This window comes from Bactrocera oleae, chromosome 2 (genome assembly GCF_042242935.1).
Source record: "Bactrocera oleae isolate idBacOlea1 chromosome 2, idBacOlea1, whole genome shotgun sequence".
NCBI lineage: Eukaryota > Metazoa > Arthropoda > Insecta > Diptera > Tephritidae > Bactrocera > Bactrocera oleae.
In genome coordinates, this window is record NC_091536.1 from 12,048,783 (window position 1) to 12,075,821 (window position 27,039).

Here is a 27,039-nt window from a genome sequence, read left to right on the forward strand (position 1 = left end):
TACAATTTGCCGCAACATTTTTATTAATATGGTAACCTTAGCAATTAATGCTTTGTAAAAAATTTTAAACGTCAAATATAAAAACTGCAAAATTGTTAAGAACATGCTAAATTAGTTTTTTCCTTAAATTTTGTTGCATATAAAAGTTTGTTTTATTTATTTAAGTATAATAAAAGTGGTGCTTTGTGTACGGTTTACATCCGAAAAATATGTCGCTGTTTCGTAAACCAAAGAAAATACAGAGGCGTGTTTTTTCAAGTGCTCTAGACGAAGAGGATGAAAATGCAGCAGACGACATGGAAATGGAGATCGATGGGGAGCAATCTGTGCAAAATAACAAAAAAAGTAAAGACGGCGGGGCTAAAAAATCTAGCAATAAAACAGATAAAATCGAAGAACCGAAATCGAAGGCATTATTAAGTTTTGCAGACGATGGTAGGTTCTACATGCATACCTATTTTTTACGTAGGAATGTATATGTATATATACATACATCTGTATGTAAATATGTATATTGATATGGCTTAGTTGTATTGCGGATAATGCAAAATCAATATTATTAAATTAACTAAATTACGCAAATACAGACAAATATATTATAATACTTATATGTATGTTTTTATATAAAAATTTCAGAGGAAGATACTGAGGTATTTCAGGTGCGAAAATCATCAAACAGTAAAAAAATTATGCGCATGTTGGACCGAGAGCGACGTCGAAAGCGCAAGGAGGAACGCCATAATACACAGTCATCTGTAGATGATGGAAACAATGGTTGTGGTGATGAAGGCGTTTCCATTGGGCGACAACGTGAACGACAATCAAACGAACGTTTTGAAAATGGAAAATCTACTAACGGCAGTAGTAATAATTCTCACAATTTAGGTTCCACTTCCACATCAAGTAATAAATATAAGGGTACAACAACATTAGCACCGAGCGGAAAGTCCCTAGGCACTGCCTCAGCATCTGCTGTTGAACAGTGTAAAAGTAAAAAATCTGATAGTATCCAAACAGAAATACGCACAGACGACTTTGTGGTAAGGTTATTATTATCAATTTCCCTACATGTTTTTTTTTTGTATAAAAATTACAAATTACGAAAAAAACTTCAAAAGCTTTTTTCACGCAACGCTCTGTACACACACTGTACTTGGGGAGCGTTTTTGCGGTCGAAATAATTAAAATGAAAGAAAAAAGCGGGGGAATCATGTTGTAGTAGCTGACAAAGTAACCTTGCCGGTTATAAAAAAATAATCACTTATCCAAAAAATAGGTTTTTAAATACATTTATATAAAATTTCTTTTGAATAAACTATGCTTGTTGGCTCCTATTATAAGGTAAGGAAATATTTTGGCAGCGTTAAATTGCGAAATGATTCCTTTACAAATGTAACAAAAAATTATGTAATATAAATTAAAAATATTATTATTATTAACCTAACGAAGCCCTTTTAAGTGCGAAATATTTATCAATTTATTATATAAAGTTTTGCGCTTTAAGGGTATACTTTTGGATTGTATGATTGCCTAAATTATAATATGCAGTTGTAAGACGTTTGTTAAAATTAATATGTACACAGTAGTTTTTCATTTATGATTATTGCTTATACTTGCGTAACCAACTTTTAAAGTCAAAAAACAGCACAAAGGCATTTGCAATTGTATTTAATTTTACTTAATTAAAACGAAAATGTGCTGTCTATCGCTGTTATATAATGCTATGAACTATGAATCTAATATTAAGAATTGCCAATTTATTAAGTAACATTTTCCCACCCACATAAAACTATTTAACAATTGTTTCTGAAAAACTTTCATTATCAAAAACGTATGAATTCTAAGAGATATGTAAATTTATTGTATTTACAATTTTACTTTACATTTTGATCTTTTATATATGGGAACCATAGAGGCTTTCTTTAAACACCAACTTCTTAACTATTTAGTCCGTATCAGAACAGTCTCATTTCAAAAACTTAAAGAAAATTACTCTGTACAATCATAGATAGCAATTGGTTTTTTAGGTTCCTAATAAGAAGTGTATATTTATCGGATCTATAATACCCTTCACAGGTGCATTTTTTATGAAAAGGGTATAAAAAGATCTTTATCTTGATATTGATCGGTCAGTTTGTATGACAGTTATATTATCTGAAGAGTTTTTTTGGAAGATTGTACCTGATTGTTGTCTTGGACAGTAATACGGGTAAAATTTTTTGAAGATATCTCGCCAATAAAAAAAGTTTGATAGTTCAGTTCCAAGAAATGTGCTGCTTTTTGGAGAAAAAAGGACGTGCACAAAATTTCATATCGATATCTTAAAAACTGAGGACTAGTCGCCCTATGTATACAGACAGGCCGACACGGCAAAATCGAGTCAGCACATCAAGCTGATAATTTATACATATGTACATATTATAGGGTCTTCGACTTTTCATTAGGGGTGTTACAAACTTCGTGTTCAGGGTATAATAATCTGAAAAAATTCCTTACTATTAAAATATATGAAGCAAATTGGAAAATATTTTCTAGGAATAAGTTGGCACCTCTTGTTTTATTTTCGATTTTATTTTTAAAAAATCCCGTTACCATTAAAATGTACTAACATTGTTTTTTTCCCCTTTCATAGCTTGTTGTTAAAAAATCTGAACCAGAAATTATACTAAATGGACGCGCAGCGATTTGTGCTGGTCGCAACGACATGTCAGATGAAGATGGCCAAGAAGTAGATGAAGATGAGTGTGAGGAAAATCATCGTTTTTCGAAGCCTGAACATTTAAAGCAAATGTTAGAAAACGGTTCTATACCCGATGCAGCGATGATACACGCAGCACGGAAACGACGACAGAAAGCGAGAGAACAAGGTAAGTTAACTTTCGATTAAACGAAAAGCATACTTGAATTTTTTACTAATAAAGAAATATTTATACACAATCAGGTGATTTTATACCAGTCGAGGAGCCAAAACAGCCAGTAAAGAAAGGTAGCCGGTTGGCATGTGAAGATGTTGAAGGTGATAACTCCGACGACGAAGAGCGTATGGACATGACAGTTGCGACTGCCAAAAAGGAGCGTGAAGAGCGACGTGAACAATTTTACGCCGTGGAAAACAACGATTGTATGTAGCGTTGCGCAATGATAAAAGCCAGTTAAAAGCCAACTAGAAAAAGGCGCACATATTTCTCATTCTATTAATGTGGTTTTTTACAAAAAAAAATATATATATATATATATAAATGTATATAAAATAATTGCCCGAAACACAACAATTTACGGATGCACATCATTTTCTACTTGTACTCCTAGATTCCGATGAAGATTCCGATCGTGAAATGCACGAATGGGAGAATCAACAAATACGTAAAGGTGTGACAGGTGCCCAATTGGTGAGTGCACAACATGATGCGGTGCTCTCACGATTCATGATAAAGCCTACAGCAGCCAGTGCATTAGAATATGTGCCAGAACAACAATCGACTTCGACGCTGTTGGAGCAAGCCTATGCTAAGAGTTCTTTACAGAAACCGCAACAAATATTGAGCGGGTCAACGAAGCCGAAAAAGGAAAAGGTTAAAGCGGCATCTATGCGAACACCTAAAGAGATACACGATGCGATAAAAACACGGTAAGTTCTGTAATTAAGCGAGTTAGCTGTAGCTTTTAATTATTGCATTACAGTTTGTTGAAGTTGCAAGAAGTTAACCAAAAACACATGAGTGATATTGAACGTATAGTCAATGATTTGAAAATATTAAAGTTAGAGGAATTAGATTGCACACAGAAAGCGCCAACTGCGGCTGCTAAATATCGTTTTTATCAAGAGCTTAAATGCTACGCTGCCGATTTGGTGGATTGTCTAACAGAGAAGGTTGGTAAAATAAGATTTATTGTTATTTAATAGTAACCTTTTATATAACCTACGTTACAGACACCAATAATCAATGAATTGGAGAAACGCACTTTGCTGGTATATTCAAAGCATCAACATTTTCTCATTGAACGCCGACGTCAAGATGTGCGTGATCAAGCTAAAGAAATGGCAGAAGCTTCAAGTAAATTTGGGAAATTATTAAATCTTGTTTGTTATACTATAATAGTTGCTTATTTTTAGAACCTGCTGGCTCACGACGTGCACCCGAATCGGAGGAGCAAATTAGACGTGCGGCGGAGCGTGAAGGGCGACGTACTCGTCGTCGTTGTGAACGTGAAAAAAATGAACTATTGTCATCCCATTTGGATGGCATGTCTAGTGATGATGAGACATCAGATCGCTATCAGGAGCAATTAAAAACTAACTTAGGTATTGTAGTTTTACAGCTTCAACTTTACATTTTGGGTATTAAATATATATTCATTTAATTACCATTTTGCTAATTAAAAATAGATCAAATACAAAAGGAATCGGAGGGAATATTTAACGATGTAAATGATGACTTTTATAAAGTCGAATTAATATTGATGAAATTTTATGCTTGGCGCAAAACGGACATTGAATCCTACAAAGATGCTTATATTAGTATATGTCTGCCTAAGGTAAGTGCTTGTGCTATATTTGTCAATGTTTTATAGAAACTCGTCAATTCTAATAATACTTCTGCTCTTAACACACTAGGTTCTTGGTCCTCTTGTGCGCTTGGAAATGCTATCCTGGTCACCACTGCTCGATGAATACAAAGATATTGAAAAAATGAACTGGTATTCAGCCTGTATGCTTTATGCTGGTAGTGAAGATGAAACCGAAGCTACTTTAAGACTTGATCCCGATGTTAATTTGGTGCCAACAATTATTGAGAAAATTGTGCTACCCAAAATGGCCGGTAAGCATACATAAATATATATATCTTCCGACATTCACACACCACCTGAGCCTAGGAGATCATCAGCATGACTTCAGAAAATTGAACAGCACCTACTGTCATAAACGCCCAGTTAGTTCGTGGCCTAAACCAGAAGCCACTCTGTGAGAGGACAATCTTCGTAGCGTTGAACTTTTCAAAAGCTTTTGACACAGTCAACCACACAACGCTACTTGAGGACATCGAACAATCTACGCTCCCTCCAGAGTTGAAGCGGTGGGCTGTGAACTACCTGAGCGGTAGACAATCATCCGTACTGTTTCGAGGTCAAACATCTAAACTAAGAAGAATTAGACAAGGGGCTCTGCAGGGTTGTGTCCTCTCCCCGTTGCTGTTTAATTTCTACATATCGAAACTCCCGCAACCACCAGAGGAAATTTCCTTCGCCTCGTACGCTGATGATTGCATGATATTGACTTCGGGCAATGGAATCGATGGCATTTGCTCAAAAGTAAACGACTATCTCTCCCACCTTTCTCTTTTCTTCTCTGCAAGGTGCTTAACACTCTCCCCTACTAAATCCACAGCGACCATATTCACTTGCTGGATGAAGGAATACAGGCTGGTTCTAAACATTACTGTCGATGGCATTACAATTCCGATGGTCAATAACTCTAAGATATTAGGTGTAACTTTTGATAGACAAGAAACGTTGTTGGCAACATACAAGGCTGATATGGTCGCATTAATGTAGTGCAACGTAGACAAATCAGAAAACTGCACTGCGGATTATCACGGTATGCCTCTCAATAGCTCCGGTCGAACACCTACACAGCAAGGCCCGTGTGCCTCTGGTTAAAGAACTCACCGAGCTCACCTTCAAGCAGTTTCTGCAGTTACTGCCTCCCAGGAATATCTTCCTTCACTACGTCGACGACATTGAACAGTACACCGACCAGACCTCGGACGCAACAAACTTCAGACACGCACTGACAGCCATTCACAGTGGAGTCATCAACACCTTCACTGACCCCCTCTCAGTGAATGACGTACTGCGAGTCAATTCACCACCCATTGCAAAGGAAGAGCTCGATTTGCCACGAATCCCACTCATCTAACACCCTTCTCCCTATGATCCGACCCCGTCGAAACAGCACGTTTCCTGGGCCTACCGTTAGACGACTTCGAAAACAATCAACCACCCAAGCGGGGATTATATAAGCGGTACAACAACAACATATACTATGCTAGTCCTTGTCATTTCAAAGAAAATTCGCTACAACAACAACAATATACATAATATTACAATGAACTATGTATATGTTTATATAATATTATTTTGAAATTAATTTTCAGATATTGTGAATCAATGTTGGGATCCATTATCAACTACGCAATCATTACGTTTAATTGGTTTTATAAATCGTTTGGCACGCGATTTTCCACTTAAAGACAGTTCAAAACAATTGCAGCTATTGTTTGAGAAGATTTTAGAAAAAATGAAGCTGGCATTGGAGAACGATGTCTTCATACCGATATTCCCCAAACAGTAAATATTAAACGCCTCACGCCTTAATTAACTTAATTAACGTTTATTTTTCATTTTCAGAGTACAAGAGGCGAAAACTTCATTCTTTCAACGTCAATTTTGTAGCGGTCTTAAACTGTTTCGAAATTTTCTTAGTTGGCAGGGTATTATAGCAGACAAACCGTTGCGTGAAATGGCAATCGGTTTGTTGCTGAATCGCTATCTACTGCTTGCAATGAGAGTAAGTGTGGGAAGATAGAAAATTAAAATTGTTGTATATTTACATTATATGGTATATCCCTAAAATTATAGGTTTGCACAGCCAACGATGCAATAACTAAAGCCTACATTATAGTTAATACATTGCCAACGGTTTGGCTGCAACCGGAATCGGAGACATTGCAGAATTTACAGTTACTAATTTCCTATATTAAACAGACTTTGGACGCATTCGATGCAAATAATCCACTTTATATGTAAATATTTGCAGAAAATATTTTGAAATCCAAAATTAAATTTCAATATTATTCTCATTACAGACAAACTAGTGATAAAGCAAAACAAATACTGCAACGATTACACAGCTATTAGTTCGCACACGATGCGATTACTTATACCAGTTTGCAACGGCGACAACTTCACATATAACTAAAATCAGCAGAATGCTGCAGCATAATTTGTAGAATACACTATGTAAATATTTGTAGCTATACAATTATATAATATCATATTTAATTTATTAGCTGTAAGCACTTTTTCAAAACTTCAATTAAAATTAAGCATTGCGAAATTGTGAAATTCGAACTCGTCACTCCATAACCAAATAAATAAAAAAGTAAACACTACTAGCATCTTGCAAATGACTTTATTGCAAATAAAGCATACAAATAAAATGATTGAAAACAAATAACATATAGCCTTACATAAAAAATGCGACTACTAGGTCCTTATTAAGATAACATTCATATTCATTCGGTTTTGGAAGTACCAGTTTTCTCATAGCACGCCGCCAGCTCTTTAATGACATTTTGTAAATTCTGTAATTGTTCGCTTATGAGTTTCGCTTCGTCACTATCTTCTTTTGCTTGCAACAATTTCAAAACATAGTCTGTGAAAAGAGAATGCTTGAGTATAGTGTATATATGTATATAAAAAAAAATTGCATTAACTCACCATGGTACTGCATTAGCTGTTCATTTTGCTCATTACTTAAATTGGGACGTATAAAAGCGAGTATTTGTGCGACAAATTTACCGGAAGCGTGTATAATACAACCCGTTACTGTTGTGAAAAGTATTAAAGAGGCTAAGTGCAACACCAATGCAGGCTCTACGGTTTCCTGCAATTGTTGTAGTAATTTCTGCTTGTGTTGGAGTATAAGTTGACGATCCTTTTTCTTATCAACCTTCTTAATTATCATGCTACATGCTTTTAATACGGCTTCCGTAGCCAACACAAAATCATCTATTGTTTTATTTAGCGCTTTGTTGATTTCCAATAAGGCTGTCCTATATGCTTGGTCTGGAGAGCGAAGTAAAAAGAATAATTAGCATGTAATAAAAAATCTTGTAAATAGTGCGGAATTATGCACTTACCACACTCCTGTGCTATTTTGTTGCGTTGATCCACATTGAAATTGGTTAGTTTCGTATTTAAATTGCTTTCGCTGGCGATATAGGCGGTCAATTCATTACAAATGTCATTGCCAAGCGATTTGAGCAAATATTTGACCAGCTGCGGTTGTACATCGGCCGGGAGAAGCTGTACAAAAGTGTTATAAATATTATAGTATATATAGATTTCTAAAATAACGAAATTTATATTTTTCTATACTTTTAAACCCTTCTCATATAAGCGTAAATCAACGAGTATGGTGTTAATGCGCTCTTGTATTGCTGCATGCGTTTGTCTGCGATTTGTTTGTGGTGTTGCTTCGAACAGTTCTTGTGCTTTGCCCATTGCAACTTGATTTAACTGACTATGAGTTAAAATTATATTCTATTAACGAAAAAAAAAATTACGTATTGTTCTAGACCGTACCTGTGATACAATGCTGCAATAATGTCTGAGAGATATTCCAATCCTTCATTCTCCAAAGTCTTGTTAATAATTTTTGCAATATCACCCACATTCACCAGTTCGAAACATTTTGCACCTTTCTTGCTTGCACCACTACGTGATTCTTGCTCTTCATCGCTATCACCAGCTATTGCACGTCCGCCTCGTTGATGCTTTTTGGTCGATTTAGTTTTAGTTTCGCGACCCTGACTACCCCCACCAGCCTTTCCTGATGCTGCCTTTTTGCGTCGCTCCTCGCGCTTATCAGTTTTGGAATCATCATCATAGTCCTGTGCCGCCGCTGATTTGCCTGATAGCTGTTTTTCAGCTAGATATTGTTGATAAATGCCGCTGTCGACTGCAGTTTTGGCATTTACATGTGCCATTTCGTGACAGGGTTGTATAAGGTCGTTCAAATATTGTTGTGAGAATACTGTCAGCATTAACAAAAAATATTTGTTAGTAAAATATATTTTAATAAATATAATATTATACCTACCAATGCTTTGAAGAAATACAAAATTTGCGGGCGTGGCACCTTTCCTTGCCATTATCGTTTCAAATACTTCCTCAATATCTTCTTCTGACATATTAGATGGTAATATGGTAGCCAAATCAACGTAACTTTTAGTAGCACTACATTCGTTTAATGAACTAAGAACAGTGAGATCAATTACTTTAGTGCCGATTGCACAACGTTTCAAGTAAATAATGTCCTCATTAGGCAGTTGTTTCCGTATAAATTGTTTTGGATCAGAAACACCCAATTTTGCAATACCCTCATACTCCAGAAAGCCATTTTGTTTATAAAATGAGTTCACCCAATCCGCCTACAAGATAGAATTGTTCAGATATACTATTTTAAAATACTGTCGCTAATAGGTTGATTAGTTTTATATTAAGTAAGTTTCGTTTTACTATTTACTTACTTGCATTTTTGTGTAAATATTTGGAATATATTGTGCATTTGGTTGTTTAGATGTCACATGACCGGCAGGCGCAATCTCATCAAATAAAGAATGAAAAATTTTTTCTTGCACATTGATTTGTTGTAAAATGCTTGCTACGTTAGTTGGACGAGTAATAGCTTTGAGGGCACCACGTATTTTAGCTTTGCAACGTTGAATATATGCTTGAGTGAAAAAGACACGGGGATTGGATGCATCTTGACGACCGCGTATGATCTTGCCCAAATGTTTTTCCATAACATCATGCTGCAGAAAATCGGAAGGCAAGTCAAATTGTTGTGTCAGGTCAGAAACAGTTATTTCTCCCTTCTGTGCTAGGCGTTCGTTGGCTTCTTCTGCAATATGTGTGATGTATTGCTCGTTGATTAGCTGACCTAACATGAAATGTATCTCAGGATCATTTTCCGCGATGCGACCGGCGATCTCTTCTATCTAAAGATATAAAAATGAGATTTGTTAGTGTAACATTACTTTTATAATATTTACAATTGCTTTAGACTAACCCGTGACAAATCAACATTGAGCGTTTTGCTGACTTCTACAAGATTAATACGTCCCCCGTTCACATATAGCTCATCCTGCACTTCGCGTTCTAATTGATCTGGTGTAATATACTCTTTGCCATCGTTGGTGAAAAAAGCTTTTAACAAATTCTTTTCCAACAATAGCGAAACTATTTCAATGCAATTGCGTTCCGAGAGCCTATAAATATTTATGGGTGGAAATTATTTCTGTTTAGTTATTTTACGAGCAAATACCGTTGTAATGTCGATGTTAATTGGGCTTTCTGGAAATCAGCAGCCAGACGTTTAATTTCATCCCAATCAGCGCTCATTTCGATTTTATAGTTTAACTTTGTATATGTTAATAATAATCCTTAATATTTCATCCAAAACAAGTTTCACCTGCTGCACACATTGACACTCAAAAGAAACAGCAAAATAAACACGTCGTCAATTATATTCATTGTGAACATTTCCCAGTTGGAAGAAGTACGAAGTGTCAAAATATACCATATTTGTTGGCATAAGTAATTGAGTGTGTGACTGGTTAACTATTCAGTAGCGGATCGAAACCCGTAAAGGACATCATTCAAATTTACAATTCTTTTAAATAAAAAATATTAGTTCCAACTAACCAGATATGACCATATATCTGAATGAATTCTTCTTGAAATTTTTAATATTACACCAGTAATATAGTTTCTTCCGACTGAATTTGGTAGAAAAGAAGAAGCTTAATGCCCTTCATAAATAGTAACCCCGACAATTTAACAAAAAAATATTATGAGATGGAAAAGAAATTATATATATATAACGTAATTATGAAGACTTCACTGTAAGTCTAATAATGACAAGTTAACCTATTGTGATTGACCGCATTCACAAAGAAGAAGCATTTTTCAATAAATCAAAATTTCGAAGGTAAACAAAATTCGTATTCGTTATTTTAAGCATTTTTAAAATATATTTTCTTTTATTAAATTTACCGGAATAAAGCAAATAAACGCTTGGAATACAAATGTATTAGCAGTGCACATACAAAACTATGTCAATAGCAAAATTATTTGTAAAAGTTTTCGGTGAGGATATTTTCGAACAGATTAGTACGGTTGAAAAACAACAGCCAGAGGATGATGACGATGAGGCTGGCTGCTCAGCTTCTCAAGATATGCCAAAGCCACCGAAACTGGAAGAGATGAAATTGCCTGAGTAAGTTTAATAGTATTCCAAATGAATGCCTTCTGCCTCAGGGTCAATTGATGGTCAAATTCAATTCAAGGCAATTCGGCAGTGAAGGTCTGATTTCTAATTCAATACTATAAAAAACGTTATTTTACTATAGACAAATGGTTATTGTACGGAATTGGCTAAACGAGCGTCTCAATGTCATAGAATTAAATAGTGCACATGCAATAAAAACGCAGCGCGTGGACATGGTATCCAGGCTTGGTCCAGAGCAGACAATTTGTGATATTGATTTTACATCGACAGTACGGATATCAGCCGATAGGCTATCGCTTCGTTCACAGGGTAGTTTCAATACTATTAAAGCAAATGTTTGCGTTTATGGTGGGCGTTGGATGTATGAGGTAAGCAAAGTAATATATGCTGGAAGGGGGTTTTGGGGACGCAAGAAACATGACATTCCATGCTTCATTAGCGCCTTGAGGTGGGTGGTGGGTAAAGTTAATTGAACAATTGCGAAGGGTAATGACCTTGAGTTTTAGTTGTGTTACTAAGTAGGTTAACGACCATAGTGCATTTACCGGCTAATATTTCGCTTTTATTAAATTACGAGTTGTAGCATGATACGATTATGATATTCGTTTATTGATGATATTAAGTTTGCCACGATGTTTGTAACCACCAGAGAGAAAAATCAAAAGATATGTGAATTTTATCATAGAGTTGATTTAGCCATGTCCTTCTGTTTGTATATACGAGAACTAGTCCCTCAGTTTTTGAGATATCGATCTACAATTTTGCACATGTTATTTTCTTCCTAAGAAGCGGCTCATTTGTCGGAACCGTCCATATCGGACCACTCTAGAATATAGCTACAATACAAAGAACGATCAAAATTAGGTTCTTGTATGGAAAACTTTCTTATTTGACGAGATATCTTCTGAAATTTATCATGAATTATTTTCCAAGGCAAGTACAATCTCCGAATAAATCTCGCTCTGATCGAACCACTCTAGCATATAGCTGCACACAAATTGATGGATAAAAAATTAGTCCCTGAATGGAAAGATTTTGTATTTGACAAGATATCTTAATCAAATATGTCTTAGATTATTGTTCAAGACAACGCCAAAATATTCAAAAAAAAACTGTTCAAATCGGACCACTATAGAATATAGCTGCCATTCAAACTGATCGAACAAAATCAAGATAAAGATCTTTTCATTCACCTATTATGCTATAAAAAATGCACCTGTGAAAGGTATTATAGCTTCGTTGACGCCGAAGTTAACATCATTTCATGTTTTGTTAGACATTTAAAAATTTCATGTTAGAGATATACATACATATTTTTAAAAATTCTATAGGTGCTTCTTCACAGTAAAGGCGTAATGCAAATCGGTTGGTGCTCCAACAAATGCACTTTTAATGAAAATAGCGGCGTTGGCGATACCAAATGGAGTTATGGTTATGATGGTAGCAAACAACAGATATGGCATATTTCCACTTCAAAGTAAGTAGACGAATATATGTATGTATGTATATGTTTGAAGCTTATGGATACTTAAATATACTTAAAATACAACAAAATTGAATGAAATTCCTTATAAACTTCTTAAAGAATTCATTAAAACATTTATTTCTTACATTTTAGGTATGGCGATAAATGGCAAATTGGTGATATAATTGGTGTTATAGTTGATGTTGAAAATGAAAAAATAGAATATTATCGCAATGGCCATACGATGGGTGTTGCTTTCTCTAAACTAGAACGCGGTCCTGGTATTTCATTTTTTCCTGCCGTTTCACTTGGTTATAATCAAGGTGTACAAGTAAATTTCGGCAATATGCCCTTTAAATATCCTGTGGAAGGTTTTATGCCAATACAAGCGAAACCTATTGTACGCTTACAAAAGGCTGATCTCTTGCTTGGTTATTTGGTAAATTTGTCATCTGTGTTAGCACACAATCCTACGTGCAAGAAAAAGGATTATATTGAAGGTAAAATATCTACTAAGAAGACAGTGTATGTTGTGTTTGCAACACTGCTTATTGAGAAGCTTACCCAAGTGCTGTTTGATACATACGTCATCGAGGACAAATTACTGCCGCATATTATAAGATTGTGTACGATTATAAAGTAGGTGAACACTTAATTAATATTTATATATTAGTGAAAATATTTAATTAATTAATAATGCTTGTTCATAGTGCTACCGATAAGGATCCAGCTATATTACCGGGCACACCTGAAAGCACATTGGGTGCGCTGCTATCTATATTGTGGAATTATTTGGAAAATGAGGAAGTGAAGTTTATCATGCGTAAATTGGTGAATGCATTGTTGTCCTCATATACACATACACATACCGGTCTGGATTATGAGAAGCAAAAGCATGCTATCACGATACTCACCTGCATATGTACGCATACACAAACGCGAAAAACATATCTGGAGTATAAATTTTTCAAAAAACATAGGTAATCAATTTTATTTAAGCCTTACTCGCTACATTTATGCTATAACATAGATATTTTCTAGTTTGGCTTTACTAATGTATATACGTCCACCTGAATATAAGTATATGCAGCAGCTGGTGCCCGATCCGATTGTTTGGACAGAGGGTTTGTGTGTTAAAAAAATGCATCAATTCGAATATTATTTCAACTTATTTATTCACTTAGCAGGCGTTGGCGGTCCAAAGCAAAAATATCTGGCGCTAGTTGAAAAAATAGCTAAAGCCACCGAAAGCCTTTACAATGCGCAGAAGAACCTCATCATGCTATTACTCACTAACACAGATGGTGACGAGTTGGCGCCGTCAAGTCGAAAAATATTCATAGCCAAATTGCGTCGTTACGTTATGGATCTTAGTATGGAGCAGCGAGTAAAGAAACAAAAGATCATATTATTTTGCCTGTAAATTGCAATACCATATCATTTTGCCCTACAGCCTTTCCATTCGTTCTTCCTTATGCAATCTAGCATAATGCATCCGATGGATTCTACGGTGGCGTTATCATTTATTTGCATACTCATAGATGCTACGAAGTTTTTGTTTGAGCGTGAATTGCCTGTCGCGCCAATCGAGGTTAAGCCGGAGTACTTTTTTGATGGCACATTCGAATATCAGCATTTCGATCGCGTGGGTGGTGTGCTGTCGCATTTACGTAAGGTGCATCGCAATGATATATCGACACATTTGGGTACGGAACGCGCACATGAGTTATTAGAAGAGGATCGTACCATAATGCGTGTGGGCGAGTTAGGTAATTTACAGCATAAAAAAATAGTTATGCACATATGCTTTGCATTTTTCTCCTATTCCAGTTGATCCAAGTATGTTTCTAACAACGACAAATCTTAATAATATCGCAATAGTAGGCGCTCAGGGAGGGTAAATCTATATTTAGTAATTTTTGTTTTTATACTATTTTTTTTTTTTTTTGGTTTTCAGTCCTGCTGCCACCTTTACACATTTCTTCAATCCGCGTTTGAATCCTGTGCCCGATGCATCGCCGGGTAATAGCAATACGGAGAGCTCGCTCTCAGAATTGTTCGATATTTGTGTACTCTACTATTATTCGGTCGGACATAAGTATATTGTTAAGGTACAGTTTTGTATTTAAAAGTTCTATATTATTACAAAATACTTTAATTCTGTAAATTTCCATAATTACCCAGATTTCATCAGTGCGTGATGAGATTGCTGCATTAAATGAGGTACTGCGCGAAACCAAATTCTATCGTGAGGACGTTGAACGCAAATTGAAAGTGTTGGAGGATCATGCTAGTGTTTGTATGAACGAAAATCATTCCAGTATAGTTTCAGATCTCAAGCAGAAATTTAGTCAGCGTGAAAATGTGTTTGCGGTGAGTGGAATTGCGTAAAAAGAAACTAAAATAAAATTTTCAACAATATTTGACTGCTTTGTAGAAACGTTCCATTGAACTGGCGCGCAAGCAGACCTGGTATCGTGCGGTCGCGCTTGGCAAACAACGCCGTATGACCATTGTGTGGTTATTGGAGAAAACGCTGCACACATTAAATGTATGCAATTTGGAAAATAAAAAAATTTCGTATAATAAAATGATTTTTGTTATATTTTTTACTTAAAGGCCTCCTCACAGCTTGGTCCCTTGTTCTCATTTGTACCTGAAGTGTATGTTAATATACTGCCAATATTATTAGATACTGTAATGGATTTTAGTCATCATGATCTCTATGTGCAGTTTGAGATAACTGGTATTGTTAAAAATATATTTTTTTTTAATTTGTAAAATTTAGAAAAATGTTTATTCTATACAAAAAAAAAAATTTATAAATTTCTTTATTCTCAAAAATTTAAAAAATGTTAATTATATTAAAAAAGTGGTTTATAAATTAATTTAATTTTTAATATTTAGAAAAATGTTATTTTTATTAAAAAGGTATTTTATAAATTTTTTTAATTTAGAAAAATGTTAATCTAAAAGGTATTTTATACAATTTTTTTCATTTTTATAATTTAGAAAAAAGTTAATAGAAAAAAAATTTCATAAATTTTTTATTTTTAAAATTAAAAAAAAAAATGTTAATTTTATTAAAAAAAGTATTTTATAAATTTTTATAATTTAGAAAAATGTATAATTTTTATTAATTTTCAAAAATTAGAAAAATATTAATTTCAAGAAGATATATTTTTTTATTAATAAAAAACATTTCATAAATTTTTTAATTTTTAACATTTAGAAAAATATTAATTTTATTGAAAAAGTATTTTGTAAATTTTTATAATTTAGAAAAATGTTAATTAAAAAAAATTTTTTAAATTTTAATTAGAAAAATGTGAATTTAAAAAATTAATTTTTATTAAAAAAGTATCTATACATTTTTTTCATTTTTATAATTTAGAAAAAAGTTAATAGAAAAAAAAATTTCATAAAGTTTTTTATTTTTAAAATTTAAAAAAAATGTTAATTTTATTAAAACAAGTATATTATAAATTTTTATAACTTAGAAAAATTAATAATTTTTTATTAATTTTTAAAAATTAGCAAAATATTACTTTCAAGAAGAATTAAATTTTTATTAAAGTAATATTTAATACATTTTTTTTGTATTTATAAAAAATATTTCATAAATTTTTTTAATTTTTAAAATTTAGAAATATGTTAATTTTTAAAATTTACAAAAATGTTAATTAAAAAAATATTTTATAAATGTTTCTAAACTTTAAACTAATTTTAAAAATTATGAATATTTTTGTTTCTATCAAAAAAATATTTTATAAATTTGTTAAATTTTTTAAATTAAAAAAAATGTTAATTTTGTAAAAAAAAATATTTAAAATATTTTTTAATCTTAAAAATCTTAATTTTATAAATTTTTTTTTTTAATTTTGTAAAATGTTAATTTTATAAATTTTTTTTTTTAATTTTGTGAAATGTTAATTTTATAAATTTTTTTTTAAATATTTTAAATTTTGTAAAATGTTAATTTTATAAATTTTTTGAATTTTGTAAAATGTTAATTTTATAAAAAAAACAAAAACGCACATTTCGTACATTTTTATAGACGCCGAGTGCGCCGTCAACCTATCAGCTGAATTTCTCGGCTTGCATTCCGCTGATCCACGCATCATTTTGGCCTCGTGCAAGGACTCATTGCTTCAGGCGCTAGGCACATTGACTTGTCATAAAGCTGGAGTGCGCGCTTTGGAGCGTGCGTCCAAGAAAAGGTGCGTATGTATAAGTAATTATTTTAGTTAATTTCTTTCCTCTTTCTGACCACAGTCAAGTTGCGCTTGTGAAATCGCTCTTGCGTCCATATGAAAATCGCGCCTGGGGTCAAAGTAATTGGCTGCTATTGCGTTTTTGGCTTGGCGACGGTTATGCATATCGCGACTCACGTCAACCGAGCATATGGCAGGGTGGTAATCAGCCCATACAAATGGGACTTTGTCGCAGTCGTGCCAAAAATGAAACACACACAGGTCTGTTGCATCATATTGCGCCGGCAAATTCATCGCGCCATTTTCAAAAGTTAATCGGACAAAAGCTGTCGGAAGATGAGCCATTCGCAACTGCTTTTCTCAACTCGGTGCTGAGCCAGCTAAATTGGGCGTTTTCGGAGTTCATTTTGCTGTTGCAAGAGGTATTTAGCTACTTTTTTTATATTGTTATCCTCTTAACATACTTGTAATATTTAATACAACTCACATACAGATACAAAACACGGCACATCGTCAGGAGAATGCCGTTTTCGAGCCGAAACAGCTGAAAATATGTTCGATGTGTTTTGAGTTGACGGTTTCTTTGATGCGTTGCTTGGAAATGATCATTACAGTGGCGCCAGAAATTTTCCAAGAACCATCACGTTCCAACAGCGATTTGATATTGAATCGTGTGTGTCAATTGATTAGTCAGGTGTTATCGCGCGTCACAGTGCCACCGGGTTGCTTTCAATTCATCGTCGATATGTGCTCGTCGGACTTGAATTCGGTAACACATTTTCCGATTATTACCGCTGCGCTGGGCATCTTATTGGCATTGCTGCGCTCCGAACTCGATACGGATCGTAATCCACAGAAGGTGAGAAGCCTTAAACAATAACTTCTTTGTAATAGAAATTATTCTGAGTTTGTTCGCAGGTAACGCGTATCACTCGCGCCCTACTCACTGATCCCAGCTTTCAATTTGCCAATTTGGAGTTCGCTTTGGGCGAAATCAAAACACCCATATTGCAACAGACCGAAATACCACGCGGAAATTTCGATCCACAAACCCGCGCGCATATCGATCCGCTAACCAACGATGTGCGCGTACCGGTGCCATCAACCTCATCGAAAAGAATACGCGCTGACCCGCCGATCATTAAATTTGCGCTCTCTGATTGTAAGTGTAATTTCGCGTTGAAATTTTTTTTTATTGAAATAATTTTTAAATACTACACCTTCTCTGACAACAGATCCCACACACGTCACAGCGGCTGAAATTGAAGAAGTACGTCGTCTTATTGAAATGTTGCGCTTGAAACAATCGCTACTCTCAGATATTACATTGCCTTCGGAGGATTCTCTTTGTCCGATTTGTTGTGCCAAACCGATAACGGTGATTTTTACGCCGTGCAAACACCAATCGTGTAGTAATTGCATTATGCAACATCTAATGAATTCGAAGGTCTGCTTCTATTGCAAGACACTTATAAAAACCATCGAAACTAATGAAGGCACAGTGATTTACAACAACAACGAATATACATCAGCACCAACATTCTATGAGATTTAGTAAAGCTATGTGTCACAACATTTCATACGAAGTGTTAAATATTGCTTGACCCACCTGATTCTAGTCAAATATTTGTGACTACTTTAGTAAACTTAATTAACAATTAAAACTGCCTGAAATTATATTTATAAAAACAAAAAAAAAGTTTACCAAAGTTACAAATTTTTACAAAATGAAAAAAGAGATGCATTTGTTTTAGCTTTAAATGTTATTGTGATACGCTTTAATGAACGAATAAACACGTTTACACTCGCGATATACTTATATATAAATATATATATATATATATATATATATAACACACAAACAGGCCTCCAACAGCAAACACACATAGATTGCAATGTGTGAATATGACAAATATTTTATTGCACTTAAAAGCACGCTTTAGAGCAATTTATTCAAGCAATTATAATGAAGTTTTATATAACGGCTATTACTTGTAAAATAGCAAAATTCAAAATTTAAATAAAAACAAAATAGAAAATTACTTACAATTCAACAAAAATTCAAGCTGGCAATATTATTAATGCAAAAAAAGTAGACGCTGATTGAGCTTAAAGCACGTTACGTTTTACGTTTATACAAATATATAAGTGGTTCTAAATACCACTCACAAATTCTACAAAATAAAAATATTTATATATTATTGTAGAAGGATATTCAAAGTTTACATACAAAAAGTATTCAAAATAAAAATACCCTTACGTACAATAAACACTGCCAAAATTTCACGTGTAAAATAAATTGTAAACAAGAAAAAACGTAAACTTCGGCTGCACCGAAGCTATAATACCCTTCACAGGTGCATTTTTTATAAAATAGTGTATAAAAAGATTCCAATCGGGATTTTGATCGGTATGTATAGCAGCTATATGCTATAGTTGTCCGACCTGAACAATATATTCGGAGATTTTAGCGCTGTCTTGTATAATAATCTATGCAGAATTTATAAAAAAATTGTTACAAATATCGTGGCAAATTTAATGTACCCTAATCAGGGTATAAATACAGTAGCATAGGTTTCGTTAACAGTGTATGGAAGACAGAATGCTCTCGCAGATTTAATGAATGTAAGAAGAGAGCTGTATAGGTTTCTATAAATGTTAGGGTAACCAAAATGTTGCTTCGAAAATAAATATTCTTAAGACAAATTTATGGAGTAATTGTGGCCAGTTTAGGACCTTATGCTTAGGGTCAGAGGGTCGTATACCAAATATCATTTTAAAGTCTCATTATCATCATTTGGGGTCTATTTTAAATGTTAAACTTCTGAACTTAGTATACTCGTTATATGAAAAACGTAATTTGTTTATCAATTGACTTCTATTAACATTCTAGTTTAATTTTATTACGATTAATTATTCTTACATTCTGGGTGATATAAAGGTTATAAAATAAATTTCAAGTACGGAAATCATTATATGGGTTCTTTAGCAATTAGGAGTGAGTACAAACGCTTTTTACCCACTTTGATCGCCATACCTTGAACTATGATCGGAAAGGCATGCTTATCTAATTTTAACAAAATATCTCATATATGGAACTATATATGCAGTATAACCTCGCAGACCTCTGCGAATGGCAGGCACCTTGCCGTGGTGCAGGGGCTTAAGTCGCAAGGCATCCTCGGCATCTCCCAACTGGTGCGAGCGGTGCTTGCACCCTCACACTGGTTGTCAGAGGCCGTATGCGTGCGACAACCAAGAGCTGCCACCTCCTAATCCAGGGTGTTATGCGACTCCCGTGCCCATTGGATGATTTGCAGCCAGGAGGTAAATTCGGCTGTATTCTAACGGAGCCTTCCCAACACCGGGCCGCATTGGGAAGTAACGGTGGCCTTACCGCGTCAAGGGGCTCTGGCGCGGCGGACTCTTTGTTCCCCATACAAAAAGCTGATCCGACGGCTCGCCTCGTCGAGCCAAGGGTCGTACGAACAAGATGAACAACAAAAACAAAAAAGAAACAACAACAAAAACAAACGGATCTCGGCAACAACAACAGCTAACGACTACGGAAAACGGCAACGACAAGGGCAGCGGTGCAGGTAAGGGCGAATCAGGGGCTAAACGAAAGTTCAGCTTCCTGGACGCCCTTTCGCCAGAGGAGCGAGCGCTGTTCGAGGAGCATGCCAGGGACGACGACGATGACATGCCCTCGTGCAGCGGCGTTCAGCAGGCGATTTCGACTGCGGCCGCTGCGGAAAAAACAAGAGAGAACCCCACGGAGACTCTCTCGAGCAGGAGCAACTGCTCGGATGTAGAGGAGTCGCAACGGGCGACCTCCGGAGGGGCTCTTAAACGGAAAAGGAAGAGGGGAGGCAGACTACCCCCCCTGCCACCAACGGGATGTCCGGGAGGACAGGACGATCCCAGGAGAAAAGGTATGAGCGGTGCCAGCCTGAAGTGGTACCTGAGGCACCTCCAGGAGGGAAGAACTCCGGAGGTAGCAGAAGACCTAGCGCGGAACAGGGTGAGAGGTGACAGCACTTCCCCGGCTTCCGGTAAACAAAAGGGTGGAAATACTGCGGCCACTAGGAAACGCAATGGCAACAATCGAGGCCACTGCCCAGTAAACGCAACTCAGCCCGCAGGCCGAGGTTGCGAAAGGGCAGCTCCCTCGACCACCCAAGCGGCGAAGCGAAAAAGTGGACAGCTGACGCCACAGGAGCCGCCCAACACCAAGCGGCAGACGGGCAACGTGGCTCATGCGACTGGTGGCAACCGCTCCGCCCCTAATCCCCCCCGGGTAGCGGAGGGACAGCGCAGGTATGCGGATGCCCTCAAAGGCATTCGTATGGCGGTGCTGCCGCTGAACTACCCGGCGGAGACGCTGGGGTCGGAGGAGCTCACCGTGCTCCAAGATTTGCTCATGGAGGAGGTATTCAGGGGGTCTGGATACAAAGCCTCCTTCCATGGGGTCTACTTCAAGGGAGGCATATTGCAGGTAGACTGCAAGGATGAAAGGTCGGCTTGTTGGCTGCGGGAGATCGCTCCCAAGCTGGCAGGCTGGAATGGACCCATCCTCTGCGCGAAAAAGGGGGACGAAATTCCGCCCATGCATAGCATGACGGTATTCCTCCCCAGATGCGCAGGCAAGCCTTACGAATTTGCTCTAGGGCTCATCCGCAACCAGAACGATGGCCTCAATACATCGGCATGGCGGGTGACCAGCAGCACTGAAGAGGATTCAGGGTGGAGGCTCAACCTCTCCATAGATGACGAATCGTACAAATTCGTCAGGAAGGTGAGCTTCCGTCTGAACTACAGGTTCAGCTCGGTGGTCCTGAGGCCATTTAGGCCTAAGCCGACCACCATGTGCGATGCAGGGGAAAAAATGCAGGTGGATGAGGTTGCGACTCATCCCTGCGCAAGCACGTCAAAGCAGGCGGCAACTGCCGAGACATTGGGGAAGGTCCCCTCCGAGAAGACGGGCGAGCAAGGGGGGGCGCTACCCTCCACTCAGGAGCTTCTGGAGGGGCTCACGAACCTGGCGGGAGACATCGCGGAGGACGGTGAGAATGAGGACCAGTTCCTCATGGAGCCGATCCTGTAGTGGGTCCGCGAATAGAAGTTGCCCAGGTAAACCTGCACCACGCGGCGTCAGCCTCGGCGGTTATCGCGAGCAGGTTTACGATCGATGGTCTGGGCATACTACTGATCCAGGAGCCATGGGTCAGAAAAGGAGAGGTCAGGGGCCTCAAAATGAAGTCAAACAAGGTAATTTGGGACCTCTCAAGTGAGAGACCAAGAACCTGCGTAGTACTTAGGAACGATATTGATTATTTCTGTCTTTCAGAGTTCCTAACACAGGACCTGGTCGCTGTACAAGCCACGAACGACGAAGGAGCGGACTTCGTCGTGGCAGCGGCCTATTTTCCGGGGGAGACTCCGATAGCACCCCCAGAGGCAATCGGCAACCTGGTAGAGCACTGCAGGCGGAATAAACTGCCCCTCATCATGGGCTGCGATGCGAATGCCCACCATATCGAATGGGGCAGCACGGACTGCAACACACGGGGTGAGTCTCTTATCGAGTTTATAGTTAGTAATAATTTAAGTATAGCAAACGTGGGGTGCGAACCCACCTTTGTAACTAGTGCCAGAAGGGAGGTGCTTGACATCACTCTCAGCAGCGAGCCTGAGATGGGGCTGATCTCACAATGGAGGGTATCATCGGAACCCTCCATGTCGGATCACCGTATCATAAGATTCGTGCTGGGGATGGGTGTCGGGCAACTCCCTCCCAAGCGTAACCCTAGAAACACGGACTGGGCCGCTTTTAGGGACTCGCTTAAAATAAATGTTAGCAGTAGGGAGCAGCTGGATATAAGCGCAACGGCTTCTGGATTGGAGAGCAGACTGTCTGCCCTAAACCAATCCATCACAGAAGCCTATCAAAGCAGCTGCCCCCTAAAGACAGTCGCCAAGAGCAGTAACTGCTCCTGGTGGTCAAGTAAACTCTCAGTACTGAGAAAAACGGTGCGCAAGCTATTCAATAAGGCTAAGCGCACCGGAAACTGGGAGGAATACAGATGCAGCCTAACTACCTACAATAAGGAGATTAGGACGGCGAAACAGAAGAGCTTTAGGAAGTTCTGTGAGAGCGTCTCCTCTACCCCAGAGGCAGCTAGACTGCATAAGGCTCTGGCTAGAGGCAAGACGGACACAGTACTAGCGATCAAACGATCTGATGGGACCTATACGTCCAGCGCAGAAGAAAGAGCCACGGCCCTTCTACTAGCGCATTTCCCGGAGACGATTCATGAAGACCAGATTCGACCTATGGTCGAACGAAGGCCGTCACGCTTGGACTGGACAGTCGCAAAACAGCTCTTCACTGCAGACTCCATCAAGTGGGCTCTGGCCTCTTTTGAAAAATACAAGTCACCGGGTGCGGATGGAATCCTTCCAGCTTTTCTGCAACAGGGGGAGCAGGTGCTACTGCCCCACCTTGTTCGGCTGATGAGGGATAGCCTAGCGCTGGCATATATCCCAGAACCATGGCGCACCGCAAAGGTGATCTTCATACCCAAAGTAGGGAGGAAAGACTACTCATTGGCGAAATCGTTCAGGCCAATAAGTCTTACTTCCTTCCTACTCAAAAGTATGGAAAAGATCATAGACCACGAATTACGATCGAAGGTGCTGAAAGCTTCACCGCTTCATGAGAAGCAACATGCTTACAGAGCAGGTAGATCAACTAACACTGCTCTGTACCAGCTAACCTCAGAGATCCAGAATTCGTTAGATGGGGGCGAGGTGACGCTATGCGCCTTCCTCGACATAGAAGGTGCTTTCGACAACACGTCTCACGAGAGCGTGTCAAGAGCACTGGAAAAAAGGAGTGTGGCAGCACCAGTGCGCAGATGGATTGAAGCCGTACTGCGCACTAGGGTGGCGGAAGCCGCAGTAGGCGAAACTAAAATTCGTCTGGGTACAACAAGAGGTTGCCCACAGGGCGGAGTGCTATCCCCCCTACTTTGGAGCCTAGTTGTAGACGACCTCCTTGAGCGGCTGACTAGCAATGGAATCCGCTGTCAGGGATATGCGGATGACATTGTTATCTTAGCTAGGGGAAAATTTGAAGACACACTCTGCGATATCGTTCAGAGGGGATTGGGACTGGCAAAGGGGTGGTGTAGGGGGGTTGGCTTAAATATCAACCCCGCTAAAACTACAATCATTCCCTTCACCAGACGGAGGTCACTGCCGGGCCTCAGGAATATATCCCTGGACGGCAGAGTGGTTGAGATGTCCAGCACGGTCAAGTATCTGGGACTCACGCTGGATTCCACACTGCGATGGAATCAGCACGTGGACCAGACCCTAACCAAAGCTACAAAAGCACTCATGGTGTGCAACCGACTTGCTGGAAAATCCTGGGGGTGCTCCCCAAGGACTATCAGGTGGATGTACACCATGATTGTGAGACCGATTATCACGTATGGAGCGGTATCGTGGGGTTCGAAAGCATCGCAGACTTCGGTAGGACTTAAACTGTCGAAGCTGCAAAGACTTGCCTGCATCTGCGCGTCGGGAGCAATGCGAACGTGTCCGACCGCAGCACTAGAGGTCATGCTAGAACTTTCACCGCTACACCTGGTAATCAAACAGACAGCCAAACGAACTCTGCTCCAAATGACAGCAGAGGGAGCTGGCAAAGGGAAGGTAATCTCATCCCAGCAGATGAAAGAGCTAAGTGAGGAAATACCACTAGCCCTTCTCCCAAGGGATAGCATTACCAAAGTAGTAAACTTCAGCAGGAAGTTCCAAGTAACCCTTGGCAGCAAATCTGAGTGGAAGGACTCTGCACTAGACCAGCTGCTAAAGGGTTGCACCATCAAGTGGTACACCGACGGGTCGAAAACGGAGGAAGGGATTGGTGCAGGGGTCGCTGGGCCAAGCACCAAACTCTCCATTCCCATGGGAAGTTTCCCTAGCATATTCCAAGCCGAGGTCTATGCTATAAGTCGGTGTGTAGGAATAAATCTCCAGCGCAACTATCGCAATAAAAGTATCGCTATACTCAGCGATAGTCAGTCGGCACTAAGAGCGATCAATGCCTATGAGGTCAGATCTCTCCTAGTGATGGAGTGCATAGAACGGCTGAACAGCCTATCTGAGCACAACCGAGTGCACCTTATTTGGGTGCCCGGCCATAGGGGTATAGCTGGGAACGAACTAGCCGACGAGTTAGCTCGCTCTGCAGCCTCTACAAGAATGGTAGGGCCGGAACCATACTTAGCGGTTGGTCCACATACCATCAAAGAGTTCCTCCGCAGGGAGGAAAGATCAGACAGGGAGATACACTGGCAACAACTCCAGGGCATGCACCATGCCAGACTGCTAATGGGGGGTTACGACCTCAAGCGGTTCAATGCCATAATTAATCTCCCAAGAAACAAATTCCGGCTACTGGTAGCGTTCTACACCGGCCACTGCAGGCTCAAGAAGCATCTCTTTAACATGGGCATAGCCTCTTCTGCAAACTGCCGGTTCTGCGACATAGAGCCGGAAACCCCCGAACATCTGCTGATGAACTGCACAGCAGTCTGCAGACGCAGAATCAAGGCCCTGGGATCCATGTTTCCACACAGGGATTGTATCGCCTCACTAGCACCCAGCAGAATTTTGGAATTTATCAATATGCTGGGCCTAGATGACACGATATGACTTAGGGGAGGGCACAATAGACCGTAGGTCGCGGTGCATACCTCAAAATTAATCAATCAATCAATCAATGCAGTATAAAGCCACATAGAAAGACCTATATTACTATATTCGATGCCTGGGTGCTGAATTTTGCCGATTTCATACATATCTGGGGAAGAGACTTGGCAAGTGTTGTACAGACTTATTATATGTGTCATGTTTTGTTTCGTTAGATTTATTACTAAGAATACAAATTTAAAATTTGTTCAGTTATTTTGTGAGATATGTAATTTTAGCCAAAAGTAGGCGGTGCCACACCCTTACTTCAAATGTACTCGTAAGCCGAACATATTATTCTTTTCACATTTAAGTAACAATATTCGTGGACTGTACTGTAGGGTACATACACTAACTTGTCAAGGGTTTGGAGACTTGGTATAATAGCGTGCAAAACGCAAATCCAAAATAGTAACATTAATTAAATTGATTTCATTTGTAGTGCATCATTGGCGGTCGTATAATTTTAATTTGAATTTTAAAAAATTTGCGAAGTAACATCAGTATTAAAAAATATATTGAAAGCAAAAACCTCTTCAGAAAGCAGTTCTGTATCCACTACGGAGTAGCATTATGCTGCAAATACTGATCTGAAACGTCACTGCTCTAACATCTAATCATCCAATGCAACGCCATGCATAATTTTTAATGAACTCGATACCAATATCTCACATAACTCTATAACAATATTAGCAGAAATGGACACTCCAATGTGGCAAGTACTTTTGTTTAAGATACCGACTTTTTGAGATAGGAAATTTGTAATGTAAAATTTAAACTTTGATTACTACCACACTTTTTAGCTTCCTTAAATAGGAAGCCTCGGCCAGCGGTGTTTTGGTCAGAGCAGTGTATGATTTTGTTGTTAAAGAAGCTAGCTACTCCTACTTCAAACATATTTTTAGCGTGTTTGTTGTTGTAAGTTTTGATTTCTAAATCTACCAAACGAAAACCATCCGCTAAATTTTGGAGTGGTTTCGAGAAAGCCAGAATGAAAACAATTTTGAGCACTCACTTTACAGTCGCTCTATGCAACATGAAAAGGAGTAATTATGTATGTCGCAGCAATTCGACGATAAAAGAGTAGAATAAAGGGCTAATCGCGCGACAAACACTGTTAAATCTGCGAGTATGGGTGCATTCGAGCTACGTAATAATTACAGCAGTACAGCAACTCTGTGGCATATACGTATTTGATACTTCGTTGCTTGTCTGCTGCCTGTTTTGCCGAAAACAAATTGCTTCGATAAAGCAAAATGGAAATTCATTTACTTATCGATGAAATGGAGTGAAGCGTAGACATTTTTTGATCAAATATTGAACAAAAGAAGAAAAGCCAGAGAAAAACGAAACCTTCTATTGAATGTAAGTTTGAAAATAAAGTGTAGTAACAAGATTTAATAAATCTACAGAATGCTTACAGTGTCTAAACAACCGTGCCATAAGTTCGCTCTATTTACAAGTGTAACTTTCCTTGTTATGGTCCTCCTTTAGTACTATTGGCGAGTAAAAAAAACATA

The 27,039-nt window shown here is 38.2% G+C and overlaps 3 protein-coding genes across 5 annotated transcripts; 2 read left to right on the plus strand and 1 right to left on the minus strand.

Moving 5' to 3' along the window:
- The first annotated feature begins 64 nt into the window (after positions 1–64).
- On the plus strand, positions 65–7,176 carry LOC106621627 (PAX3- and PAX7-binding protein 1). 2 transcript variants are annotated; one of them, XM_036372884.2, is made up of 14 exons: positions 65–435; positions 637–1,040; positions 2,633–2,867; positions 2,942–3,121; positions 3,310–3,628; positions 3,682–3,871; positions 3,932–4,055; positions 4,115–4,303; positions 4,388–4,536; positions 4,616–4,820; positions 6,156–6,348; positions 6,409–6,568; positions 6,640–6,803; positions 6,867–7,176. In XM_036372884.2, exons 1-14 carry the CDS (start codon positions 210–212, stop codon positions 6,916–6,918), a joined length of 2,790 nt encoding a protein of 929 aa, XP_036228777.2. In that variant the 5' UTR covers positions 65–209; the 3' UTR covers positions 6,919–7,176. The 2 variants fall into 2 exon arrangements, with proteins under 2 accessions (XP_036228777.2, XP_036228778.2); XM_036372885.2 differs by lacking the exon at positions 65–435 and having other exon boundaries at positions 907–1,045.
- Positions 7,174–10,298, minus strand: Ufl1 (UFM1 specific ligase 1). The gene is made up of 9 exons (XM_014240560.3): positions 10,112–10,298; positions 9,857–10,055; positions 9,315–9,785; positions 8,885–9,215; positions 8,368–8,818; positions 8,161–8,305; positions 7,923–8,088; positions 7,501–7,848; positions 7,174–7,435 (listed from the first exon to the last, which is right to left on the minus strand). Exons 1-9 carry the CDS (start codon positions 10,186–10,188, stop codon positions 7,296–7,298), a joined length of 2,328 nt encoding a protein of 775 aa, XP_014096035.2. The 5' UTR covers positions 10,189–10,298; the 3' UTR covers positions 7,174–7,295.
- Positions 10,299–10,793: 495 nt separating this feature from the next.
- Kpc1 (Kip1 ubiquitination-promoting complex subunit 1) lies at positions 10,794–18,816 on the plus strand. Of its 2 annotated transcripts, none has more exons than XM_014240566.3 (18): positions 10,794–11,065; positions 11,199–11,445; positions 12,409–12,554; positions 12,696–13,181; positions 13,253–13,522; positions 13,584–13,666; positions 13,727–13,929; positions 13,996–14,311; positions 14,373–14,439; positions 14,500–14,653; positions 14,727–14,915; positions 14,980–15,093; positions 15,162–15,288; positions 16,600–16,762; positions 16,818–17,178; positions 17,250–17,615; positions 17,675–17,918; positions 17,992–18,816. In XM_014240566.3, exons 1-18 carry the CDS (start codon positions 10,902–10,904, stop codon positions 18,309–18,311), a joined length of 4,020 nt encoding a protein of 1,339 aa, XP_014096041.1. In that variant the 5' UTR covers positions 10,794–10,901; the 3' UTR covers positions 18,312–18,816. The 2 variants fall into 2 exon arrangements, with proteins under 2 accessions (XP_014096041.1, XP_036228775.1); XM_036372882.2 differs by having other exon boundaries at positions 10,795–11,065; positions 13,730–13,929.
- Positions 18,817–27,039: the final 8,223 nt, after the last annotated feature.